Source organism: Hydractinia symbiolongicarpus, chromosome 10 (assembly GCF_029227915.1).
Source record: "Hydractinia symbiolongicarpus strain clone_291-10 chromosome 10, HSymV2.1, whole genome shotgun sequence".
Classification (NCBI taxonomy): Eukaryota; Metazoa; Cnidaria; class Hydrozoa; order Anthoathecata; family Hydractiniidae; genus Hydractinia; species Hydractinia symbiolongicarpus.
In genome coordinates, this window is record NC_079884.1 from 8,227,255 (window position 1) to 8,239,301 (window position 12,047).

General features: G+C 35.0%; 1 protein-coding gene across 2 annotated transcripts in view; it reads left to right on the top strand.

Annotated features, from left to right (window-relative positions):
• The first annotated feature begins 428 nt into the window (after positions 1 to 428).
• LOC130662282 (uncharacterized) overlaps positions 429 to 12,047 on the top strand; it is a 42,143-nt gene continuing 30,524 nt past the window's right edge. For both annotated transcript variants that reach the window (XM_057461103.1, XM_057461104.1), the window contains exons 1-3: positions 429 to 651; positions 6,018 to 8,951; positions 9,183 to 11,876. In XM_057461103.1, coding sequence (XP_057317086.1) covers positions 594 to 651; positions 6,018 to 8,951; positions 9,183 to 11,876 — 5,686 coding nt within the window. In that variant the 5' untranslated portion in view covers positions 429 to 593. The remainder of the gene's footprint in view (positions 652 to 6,017; positions 8,952 to 9,182; positions 11,877 to 12,047) is intronic.

Consider the following 12,047-nt stretch of genomic DNA (forward strand, 5'->3'; position numbering starts at 1 on the left):
AAGTGACTGCAAAAACCTTTTGTTTAGCAACATACTCCAACCAATGTAGTAAACATTCCCGCACAAGTTCTGCAAAATGACTCACAATGATCATGCACCAATGCACTGCATGAGTAATCGCTATAAATAAAACAAATGCTGCCATTTTCAATGCGAGGTTAGGTTGACTAATCAGGGAAATATGTGCTAGTTAAATTAGCTCTTTTGATTTTAGATAAATAAATTCAAATAATCAAAAAGAAGTCATTATAAAATTGTATACAATAATAAATCTGTATAATTTTCTCCTTTGATATTACCAGTGATACTTTTGAATTTGATTTACAATAAAGTATAAAGTTCTGTTGTCTGACAAACAATAAATTTATGCATGCTTCAACTATTTTATGTCATCTGTTATCTACTAAGAAAGTTCAATCCCCATGAGCTTTTTGCTATCGTTGATGACTGGAAGCTCTCTAGCCAATCGAACTGATAAAAATTTGAAATTAAACGCAAGCGTAAAGCTAACGTTGAAGTTAATGTATTGACATAGAATTCGGACATGATCACAATTTGGTTATAGTGCTGAGAGAATTCAACACAAGAACAACATGGCTTGGCCATTTTGTCTGTCTTTAATTTTGTTGTTAGTTCCTCACTACTCGCAAGGTAAGTGAAACTTGTTTTTATATTTTTTCGTCGTTTGTTTTTATGTAATACCTAGTTCTTTATTTTGAAGAACCTTGTCAGAAAATATAATACTAAAAAAAATATTACCCCTATTTTCTGACTCATGCAGGCCTAATGGAGCGCAAAAAAATAAAAAAACAATATTTGTAAAGGATTAAGAAACTTTATGTTAAATAGTGTTTGTAGCTTAAATTTATAAATACGAGGCTATAAAACGAGTCAAAAGTTTTTACTTTGTGGCGCCGTAGATTAGTGGTTATAGCTCTCGTACTCTGTGCGGGAGACCGGGGTTCGATTCCTCTTGACGGCGATTCAACATGGGCGAGTGAATGTTACCATAGCCCCGGGTTAACCCAAGCCATGTGAGGGAAATTGGGAAGATAGCACACTGTGTGGGCCGTTGGATGTTGCCGGGAGTTGTCTAGTAGAGCGCGGGCTCTAATTGGGTCGGCGTAGCTCAAAATGAGCATTAAATACTCTAGGACTCTCCATCTACGCCATGGCCCCTCCTGGAAATAATAGACAGGGTATATCCCTCGATATTTGTGAGGCTAGCCATGTAAAATATGCACATCTATCTATCTATCTATCTTTAACTTTACTGACTTACACGAAATTAGATTTAGGTGTTAACAGAGAAGAGCATTTCAAATAATTTACTGCAGTCCAATGCTGAGGCTCTGTAGGAAAAACTATTTGTGGTTATTAAAAGTTGGAGAAGAACTTTGAAAGTTAAATTTCGAAAACACTTAAGTTTAAACCTATCGGTAAAACTGCATAAACCTTCTTTTAAACGCTTTCTAGACACAGACTGATCTAGTTTTATAAAGAACACGGCTATCCTTTTGGATTGTTTACTTATTAATATCTTTATGAAGGAAATCAGAGACGTGTTACACCAATTCTCAATTATCGGCATGAGTCAACGTAAATAAAACATTGCTAGAAGCAATTAACAAAGGAACATTTATATTATTATTATAATAATAGGGCAACACAGTTTTAAACTACTTAAGAGAGCTATACACATCTTCCATTTTAACCGACATTTTGACTTATTTAGACTCTATTCGGGAAAACCAGCCATGTCGCAAATTTAAAAACACGTTGAAAACATATTTACAAACTCGTCCCCAGGGCTTTTTACCTTCACGATAAGCATCTAATGACAGCTCTAAGCAATAGACCCGGGGACGAGTATGCTATATTAAACATTGTCATTTTACGCTTCTTAAACAAAATTTTACATCCGGTAGTTCTAAAATTTGTACAAAAATAAATATAATAACGTGCAGTCAACACTGTTGTGAAGAAAAACGATTGGCTTAAAATAATCTTAATGATAACGATATTAATGTAGCATTTACACTAAAATATTTTTGATTTATAAGAAACATGGCGAGGGATCTAGTTCCAAAGTGCCTAAATACTTTATATAGTATCATATTTGTTTCATAAATATGATACTATATAGCCTTGAGTGTGATTGTATTATAACCTCATCTCTAGTGAAAATAGGGTGGCAGTTTACACTAAGAAAAAGTTGGTTGTATTAATTACGAGAAATTGCCAGATAATATTACTTCAGACAATTTTTTTGTTCCGTCTCTTTACAAGCAAATGATCAAATCTTTCTAATCTAAGGTCTGGTAGCTAAGTCTTATATAAAGTTTCTTAATTAAAGAAAATTACAGAGCTAACTAAACATTCATTGGGTTAATTGACTCATAATCATTACGGACTGGGAAATACTAAATCTGTACATTTTTTGTATCTGTATCTTTTTCTACTAGTGTAATCATGTTTCAGTTAACCTTTTTGTACACGTAGGCTCGACAGTATTTCAACCACTGTTGTGAAATGAAATTGGCGATTAATTAATTTATTTGAATACCTTAAAACTAAATAATAATAATGGAGAAGATGAAAATTACATAATGCTTCCGGGGTCAGGGTTATTTGTTTCAAATTGTCCAAAAAAAGTGGAGTGGAAAGGTTATAGTTCTTTTGTTGCATAACGGAGAGTGTATTTTTCTGAATGTACTAACTCACCCCAACAATTTCTATTTCCTACCGAAAGATGTCGATCTCCAACATCTTTTAGTAAAAGTGCGGGATCTAAGTTGTACCATTTTCAGCCATGATATTCCCCTGTTTCTGAACTATATCAATGTGATCTAAAGTAGTAGTAGTATATATTCGCCGACAATAGTATTTACAAAAAATGCAGTCATGTAAGTGTTAACAATATGGCAGGAGCATCACGTTTTGTCTTATCATCACCACGTTATGAAGAGTGCTAAAAAGCGAAGAGAATCTGAACGTTACGTAATTCTTTGACGGTTGCTAAATTCTTTACGTTATATATCGTTTTTATTAAACGATGAACAAGATAAGAAAGAGAAAGCATGCAGTAAATCGGAGGGCGAAGCTAGAGAGGAAGAGAGTACGATGGTCCCTATGGTTCACTTCTCTTTTTGATAAAAAACACTTCCCCTTTTCCTTCTAAAATCTACTCTTCTTTCAAAGCACATTTCTTCCGAAGTGAGAAACACTTCTTTTCTATGAACTCAAAAATTTCTCAGACCCAATTCTGGTCCGGAATATTTATAGAACTGGATTTTGATAACTCACGTTTTTAAATAAATGACCGATCCCCTCGTCATGATCCCCATGCCTTTTTTGATATGTAGGAGATGACGACGAAAATCCCTGGAAACGAAGGTGAATAAATGACTTACTTGTTTCCAGTCATAAAGAAGATCAAAAAATTTATTCCGTTTAAATAAAAATACAAAATTCTGACCTGGCTGATCATTATTCCTATTTTTCTATTGTTCTAAACAAAAGATCAATTGTTTTAACCTAAAATCTCAACCTGATATTCTCTAAAGCACATTCTTTATATAAAAAAAATGTTGTAGTTTGCTTGGTGGGCATTACCATGTTTCTTAGGACTCAGGGCAGCCACTTTTTTGCCATTTATATCGTGTCTATTGAGAAGTAAAACCATGAACTAACTACCCTGCTTTGCTGATGTGATTTAATTCGTAATATTATTTTATTCATGCACATGAATGCACCTTAAACACGTGTTAGTCAAGTATACGTCTTGGGAAAAGTGAAAATATATATACAGAGCATGGGTGCAAATTTGTGGACCAGATTTTTAAATTTAGTTGTGAAGAGACAGTCTCGGACTACGTACAGAGAGGTGCTAAGTGAAGAAGAGACGTGTCAAAATACAGAAGAAAAGTGTGAGATCCAGAAAAAAACTGTTTGAATCATAGAAGAGAAGTGCTTTTAAATTGGAAAAGAATTGAGCCATAAGTGTCATCGTAAGAAAGAGAGAAAGTGTCAGCCTCGTTCCCAGGGCATTTTGTCTTCTTGATGAAGTTGATGAGCGGCAACTCCTTAATAACGGCTCAGGAGCCACAAGACCCTGGGGATGAGGTTAAAAAAGTGTGCGACCACTGCGTAATCGCAATATAATCAATAGCGGTATAGTTCTCAATCAATGTCGGTCTTTATTATGTTTTGGATAAACAAAACAAGACTGATAGAACAGTGACAGAACGGGACAGAACCTGGGTTGCTTTTTTGCGATTTGGGCAAAATAAATGTTAATTTGATTTCTTTAAACATGTTTCCATATTTTATGCGATTTGTGTTGTCCACAACAATGCTGCTCATGTTGTACCAAACAAAACACGTAGATGAATAGCGATGTTGCATTTTGGCTGCTAAAAAGCTAGCCAGCTAGGAAGAGTAGAGTGCTGTGTACTAGCTAGCTAAACTACCAATAATTTAATAGCTAGATTTTAGTCAAACCTTTCCGTAAGTAAAAAAGAATTTTTTGATACAGATGTATTTAAACAGAAATAATATGTTTAGCTAGTTACCCTCTTGTTTTTATGGTGCATATACTGTCAATTATTTCCAGGAGGGGCCATAGCTTAGATGGAGAGTCCTAGAGTTTTTAATGCTCATTTTCAGCTACGCAAACCCAATTAAAGCCCGTACTCTAATTTATGTTATATACGACTCAATAACTCGGTAAGCTTGTATAAGCCCTATATGTTTACTCACAAAATTTGATTGCAAACCGACATGCAGATCCCAAGTTATGAGTTTGTCAGCAAAAAATTAAGAGGCCATGGACGAGCAAGCGAGTGTCATTTTGGCAAAAAAAATATGTTAATCAATTAACCTTTATAATAGGTGTGCATTCAAACTGCACTGCACTGCTCAAACTGCATAGCATTGATAAAGTTTGAATGCACACCCCTTAACAGTTCTAAATTTACTGATGAAAGGAATTGTCCAAATTTGCTATTACTGAAATATGACATCATAATTCATGCAGCATAATTAAATCTAAAATTCTTTAAATGTATATATAAATATATGTATATAAATATCTTGAGAACGAAAAGAGCTTTTTAAAAAATTTAAAAAGACTTGTTAGCTAACTTTTTAAGCTCTATAATACAAGTCCAACATCATTTTATACCTCGGGTTCCCTTTAACGTTAACAATAACAACGAAAGTTCTGACGCTACCGAAAGCTCATGCAAATATGCATTACCACTACCCAATGCTGTTCTTTATTCTTTTTAATTACTTAGCCAGGACCTTTGAAATTTTTAAAATCGGCCACTTATTAGTCACAGTGAACTCAATTATCTGGATTGCTATGAAACGCTTTTTTAAGGTCTACATTTATTTTTATAACTAGCATAGCTAGCTATCATCATGTTGGGGCAAAATATTTCTCTTATTTGTTGCACTACATTAACCTCCGAAAAATATACAATATTTGAAGCGTTTGATCAGATTTTAAACATTGTTAACCTGATTTTTTTAAAAATTATGGTGGATCTGGCTACTAGCAAATATAACATAACAAAATTTATATATTTTAACCAACAGTAGCTAGAAATTTATGTTTGATAATTTTGTGTTGTGTTGAACATTTAGGAAAAATCATTTTGAGAAAACCTTTTCTGTCTGTTATTCTCACGTAACCCCAATGTTTGTATGTAATTTAGACCTTCTTGTAAAAAAAAAGAATTAAGCTTTAAAACGAGTAAATTAATCAGTGCTTACAGACAAATAAATATAAATTATATACAGACAAATAAAGATTAACAAATAAATATTTTTCTGAAAAGTGTAAATATTAAATAGAGTATTAAATTGTACTAATGTTTAGAACATCAGCTTGTGAGGTTATATCAAATTGATTTGAAAAGGAGAACTGCTTAGAGTATTCTTATACTAATGTTTTCTATTATCAGTTATCAAATAGTAATCAGTCTTAACATTTCTTTTATTTTTTTTAGGTTTGAATTTTTTAAGCAATTCCGTCACATTTTCAATTGATGAGCAATTGCCAGTCGATACAACAGTTGGAATAATACCTGTGACCACATCCTCTTCTCCTACATGCACATTACTTGGTGGAAATGGAAATTTTAAATTGAACGTTAACAATACACACTTGGATATTTTAATAAATAGAGTAATAGACTTTGAAGATCCAAACACTTTAAAGACATTTTCATTGACAATAAAATGCAACGATAGTGTTTCAACAGATGCACTGCATGTAAATGTTGAAATTAACAACATAAGAGATTTTTTCGGGTTTTTATTTAATCTTAAAATTCATCAAGTTTCAATTCCAGAAAAGACAGCTGCTGGGTTCAGAATATTTAACTTTGGAAGTTTAATAGAAGATCTAGAGTTTCCGGATCACCCCATTTCTTTTATCCTTAGTACTACTGCAACATTACCTAGTGTTGCATCAAAATTTATTGTACAATCTGATGGTATTGTTACATTGAGTGGACAGCCACTTGATTTTGAAGCAGGAAATATAGTTAATATAACTGTTGTCGCCACAACTTTTGATAGGACTCGAAATGATACAGCAATATTAATTGTGAAAATAATTGATGTCAATGATAACTCAAATGTATTTGCACAAAGTAATTACTCATTTACTGTGGCAGAAAATGCAACAATAGGTACTTTTATTGGAACAGTTTTTGCAAGTGATGCAGATGGCACATCTGCAAACAGCCAAACGCATTACTACCTTTTGGCCAATATGTTTTCCAATATATTTTCGGTCAATGACTCTACTGGGGAAATTACACTTATGTCCATGGTAGATTATGAGATTCTCAGAGGATATGTTCTAACCATTTGTGCAACAGATAATGCCACTGACACATTACAAGTTATGCCAACTAACGAAGAAAGGATTGGTTGCACTCCTGTCAGTATTGAAGTGAACAATGTTAACGACAATTTACCTGTGATAGCCCCTTCTGCTATGACACAAACAATATCTGAGAAGACACCAATTGGAATGTTAATATACAAGTTTTCAGCCACTGATGCCGATGGGGTTCAACCAACAATTGAGTATAATGCTACAAAAACGTTACCTAGTGCAATTGAGAAATTTACTCTCAATCCAAATGGAGAAGTCCGAATGTCAAACTCTACCCTGGATTATGAAGCCGGTGTGACTTCATTTGTTCTCTACATACTTCCAAAAGATGGGGAATCTCCAAATGCATACGGACCCGAAGCTGTCCTGACCATAACATTAATCGATATAAACGACAACTCTCCAACATTTCAACAAAATTCTTACTTATTTAATATAATGGAGAACTCTGCTGTAGGTACAATAGTAGGGGATGTGTCAGCAACAGATGCAGATGGATCGTCCAATAACCACTTAACTTACTTTCCCTTAGCGAATCAGTTGCCTGCAGAATTGTCATTAAATTCAACTACTGGTGAAATTGCTACTTCTGCTGCAATTGACCGCGAAGCTATTTCATCACCTTTCATATTTACAATATGCGCAACAGATAATGCAAATGACACATCACAAGTCACTGCCAACAATGAACAAAGAATTGGATGTTCCATTATCACTGTACATGTTAATGACCAAAACGAATTTCCTCCATTTTGTACCCCGAATCCCTTTGAAGTTCGCATATCTGAGAAAGCACCGCTTAATTTCCTTGTATTGGAATTAGCAACTGTGTGTGCAGATTTTGATGCAACTGAGATCAATCGGTTGATTAGGTATGAAATTAACAATACATTGACAAGTGCAACGGATCAAACCAAATTCACAGTGTCAGTGGATGGAAAAATTCGAATAACAGGTTCAAAACTTGATTATGAAGAAGGTCAAACACAGTTTTTATTATACATCATGCCTTACAATCCTGGTCCTCCTAGAATTTATGGTCAGCCTTACCAAGTTATCATCAACCTTTTGGACGTGAATGACAATTCTCCAAAATTTGTTCAAGATGTTTACGTATTTACTATTGCCGATCAAGCAGTTAGCAATACACTAGTTGGGAGTGTGTCTGCCGCAGACAAAGATGGTATAACTAATAATGCAACATATTATTTTAATCTTGGAAACCAATATTCAAGTGTTTTCTTGGTGAATCAAACCTCTGGAGAAATTCGAACTGTTGGACTAATTGACCATGCAGTAAAGACGTCTTATGCCATAACAGTGTGTGCAACAGATAACGCAAATGATACTAGGCAAGTTACTCCAACAGATGAAAAGCGAACAGCTTGTTCTTACGTATCAATCACTGTTTTGCCCAGTGGCAACACACTTCCTACTTTCTCGCAAGCTAACTATTCTGTTCAAATATCTGAGAAGGCTCCAACTGGCATGGAAATATTTAAATTTTCTGCTAGAGACACAGACAATACCCCTGTGAATTACGAATTTAATTCCAGCAAAACAGCAGTAGCCAACATGAGTGCTTTTATTTTGAACAACATGACAGGAGCATTAACACTTAATGCAGCTGTGTTGGACTATGAAAGTCAAAACCAATATGTTTTGTATGTTGTCTCAAAAGATTCTGTGACAAATGCATATGGTGACGAAGCAATGCTGATTGTCCGTTTGGTTGATGTGAACGATAACAGCCCAGTATTTACGTCTAGTAGATACCAATGGGACATAAAGGAAAACAGCGCTATAGGAAGTAGTGTTGGTGTAGTCACTGCAAGCGATCAAGATGGTACCTCAGAAAACAAAGCAATTACTTATTCTATTCTTACGAATCAACACAGCAGTATGTTTTCCATCAACACAACATCAGGAGTAATATCTGTAGCTGATGCATTGAATTACGAAGCCGGTACCACTTTGTTTGTTTTGACAGTATGTGCAACGGACAATGCTATAGATATGCGACAGGTCAATGCAAGTAAGTTCAACTATTTCGTAATTATTGCTAAAGTATTTACCTTTTATGTTATTAAGGTTTTCTTTCCACGTTTTGAAGTTGAGAATAGAAGTCACATAGTACTAATGTAATCTGTGTGGAGTAAAGGTGTACACAAGCTGTTTTTGTGATTTGGTTTTTGATAAAAGTTTTTTAATTCCATCAAAGAATGATGTTGACACTAGCTACTCCATTCATTTATTCATCATTTAGAAGCAGAAGAACGAAGAGGATGTACAGTTGTGGAAATAACCTTGAAAAATTTGGAGGACGAAGCACCTGTGTTTACAGTTCCATTTGTTTCTGTTACAATTTCGGAGAAAGCACCTGTTAATCTAACAGTGTACCAACTCAGTCCCACAAATCCAGAGCAGTTATTACTGGAGTACGAATACAATTCAACCAAGACAAGTGCTGTGGCCATGAGCAAGTTCATTTTGGATTCAGGGTCCGGTGTTATAAGAGTATCAAATGCAGTGTTGGACTATGAAGATGGACAATCAAGTTTTGATCTTTATTTTAATTCAAAGTATCCATCATCCCCTGGTTTGGTGTCTAACGAATTTCAATTGAAGGTGTTTATTAAAGATATAAATGACAACTCACCATTATTTGGTCAAACAAGGTACAATTTTAACATCACAGAAAACTCTAATTTTAATACTATTATTGGCACAGTACAAGCAACAGATTTAGATCGCTCGTCTGTGAATAACAATGTCACATATTATGCACTGAATAACCAATTCTCAAATGTTTTTGCCATTGATCAGTTTACTGGAGACATCAGAGTCATTGGGACTATTAATCGGGAGATGGTTAGTGAATATGTTTTAACAGTTTGTGCCTCAGACAATGCCAATGACACCAGACAGGCGACAGCAACATCGGAAAGGAGATCAAGTTGTTCTGTGATAAATATTAATGTGCTTGGGGTCAATGACAATTTACCTGTGATAGTCCCTTCTGCTATGACACAAACAATATCTGAGAAGACACCAATTGGAATGTTAATATACAAGTTTTCAGCCACTGATGCCGATGGGGTTCAACCAACAATTGAGTATAATGCTACAAAAACGTTACCTAGTGCAATTGAGAAATTTACTCTCAATCCAAATGGAGAAGTCCGAATGTCAAACTCTACCCTGGATTATGAAGCCGGTGTGACTTCATTTGTTCTCTACATACTTCCAAAAGATGGGGAATCTCCAAATGCATACGGACCCGAAGCTGTCCTGACCATAACATTAATCGATATAAACGACAACTCTCCAACATTTCAACAAAATTCTTACTTATTTAATATAATGGAGAACTCTGCTGTAGGTACAATAGTAGGGGATGTGTCAGCAACAGATGCAGATGGATCGTCCAATAACCACTTAACTTACTTTCCCTTAGCGAATCAGTTGCCTGCAGAATTGTCATTAAATTCAACTACTGGTGAAATTGCTACTTCTGCTGCAATTGACCGCGAAGCTATTTCATCACCTTTCATATTTACAATATGCGCAACAGATAATGCAAATGACACATCACAAGTCACTGCCAACAATGAACAAAGAATTGGATGTTCCATTATCACTGTACATGTTAATGACCAAAACGAATTTCCTCCATTTTGTACCCCGAATCCCTTTGAAGTTCGCATATCTGAGAAAGCACCGCTTAATTTCCTTGTATTGGAATTAGCAACTGTGTGTGCAGATTTTGATGCAACTGAGATCAATCGGTTGATTAGGTATGAAATTAACAATACATTGACAAGTGCAACGGATCAAACCAAATTCACAGTGTCAGTGGATGGAAAAATTCGAATAACAGGTTCAAAACTTGATTATGAAGAAGGTCAAACACAGTTTTTATTATACATCATGCCTTACAATCCTGGTCCTCCTAGAATTTATGGTCAGCCTTACCAAGTTATCATCAACCTTTTGGACGTGAATGACAATTCTCCAAAATTTGTTCAAGATGTTTACGTATTTACTATTGCCGATCAAGCAGTTAGCAATACACTAGTTGGGAGTGTGTCTGCCGCAGACAAAGATGGTATAACTAATAATGCAACATATTATTTTAATCTTGGAAACCAATATTCAAGTGTTTTCTTGGTGAATCAAACCTCTGGAGAAATTCGAACTGTTGGACTAATTGACCATGCAGTAAAGACGTCTTATGCCATAACAGTGTGTGCAACAGATAACGCAAATGATACTAGGCAAGTTACTCCAACAGATGAAAAGCGAACAGCTTGTTCTTACGTATCAATCACTGTTTTGCCCAGTGGCAACACACTTCCTACTTTCTCGCAAGCTAACTATTCTGTTCAAATATCTGAGAAGGCTCCAACTGGCATGGAAATATTTAAATTTTCTGCTAGAGACACAGACAATACCCCTGTGAATTACGAATTTAATTCCAGCAAAACAGCAGTAGCCAACATGAGTGCTTTTATTTTGAACAACATGACAGGAGCATTAACACTTAATGCAGCTGTGTTGGACTATGAAAGTCAAAACCAATATGTTTTGTATGTTGTCTCAAAAGATTCTGTGACAAATGCATATGGTGACGAAGCAATGCTGATTGTCCGTTTGGTTGATGTGAACGATAACAGCCCAGTATTTACGTCTAGTAGATACCAATGGGACATAAAGGAAAACAGCGCTATAGGAAGTAGTGTTGGTGTAGTCACTGCAAGCGATCAAGATGGTACCTCAGAAAACAAAGCAATTACTTATTCTATTCTTACGAATCAACACAGCAGTATGTTTTCCATCAACACAACATCAGGAGTAATATCTGTAGCTGATGCATTGAATTACGAAGCCGGTACCACTTTGTTTGTTTTGACAGTATGTGCAACGGACAATGCTATAGATATGCGACAGGTCAATGCAAGTAAGTTCAACTATTTCGTAATTATTGCTAAAGTATTTACCTTTTATGTTATTAAGGTTTTCTTTCCACGTTTTGAAGTTGAGAATAGAAGTCACATAGTACTAATGTAATCTGTGTGGAGTAAAGGTGTACACAAGCTGTTTTTGTGATTTGGTTTTTGATAAAAGTTTT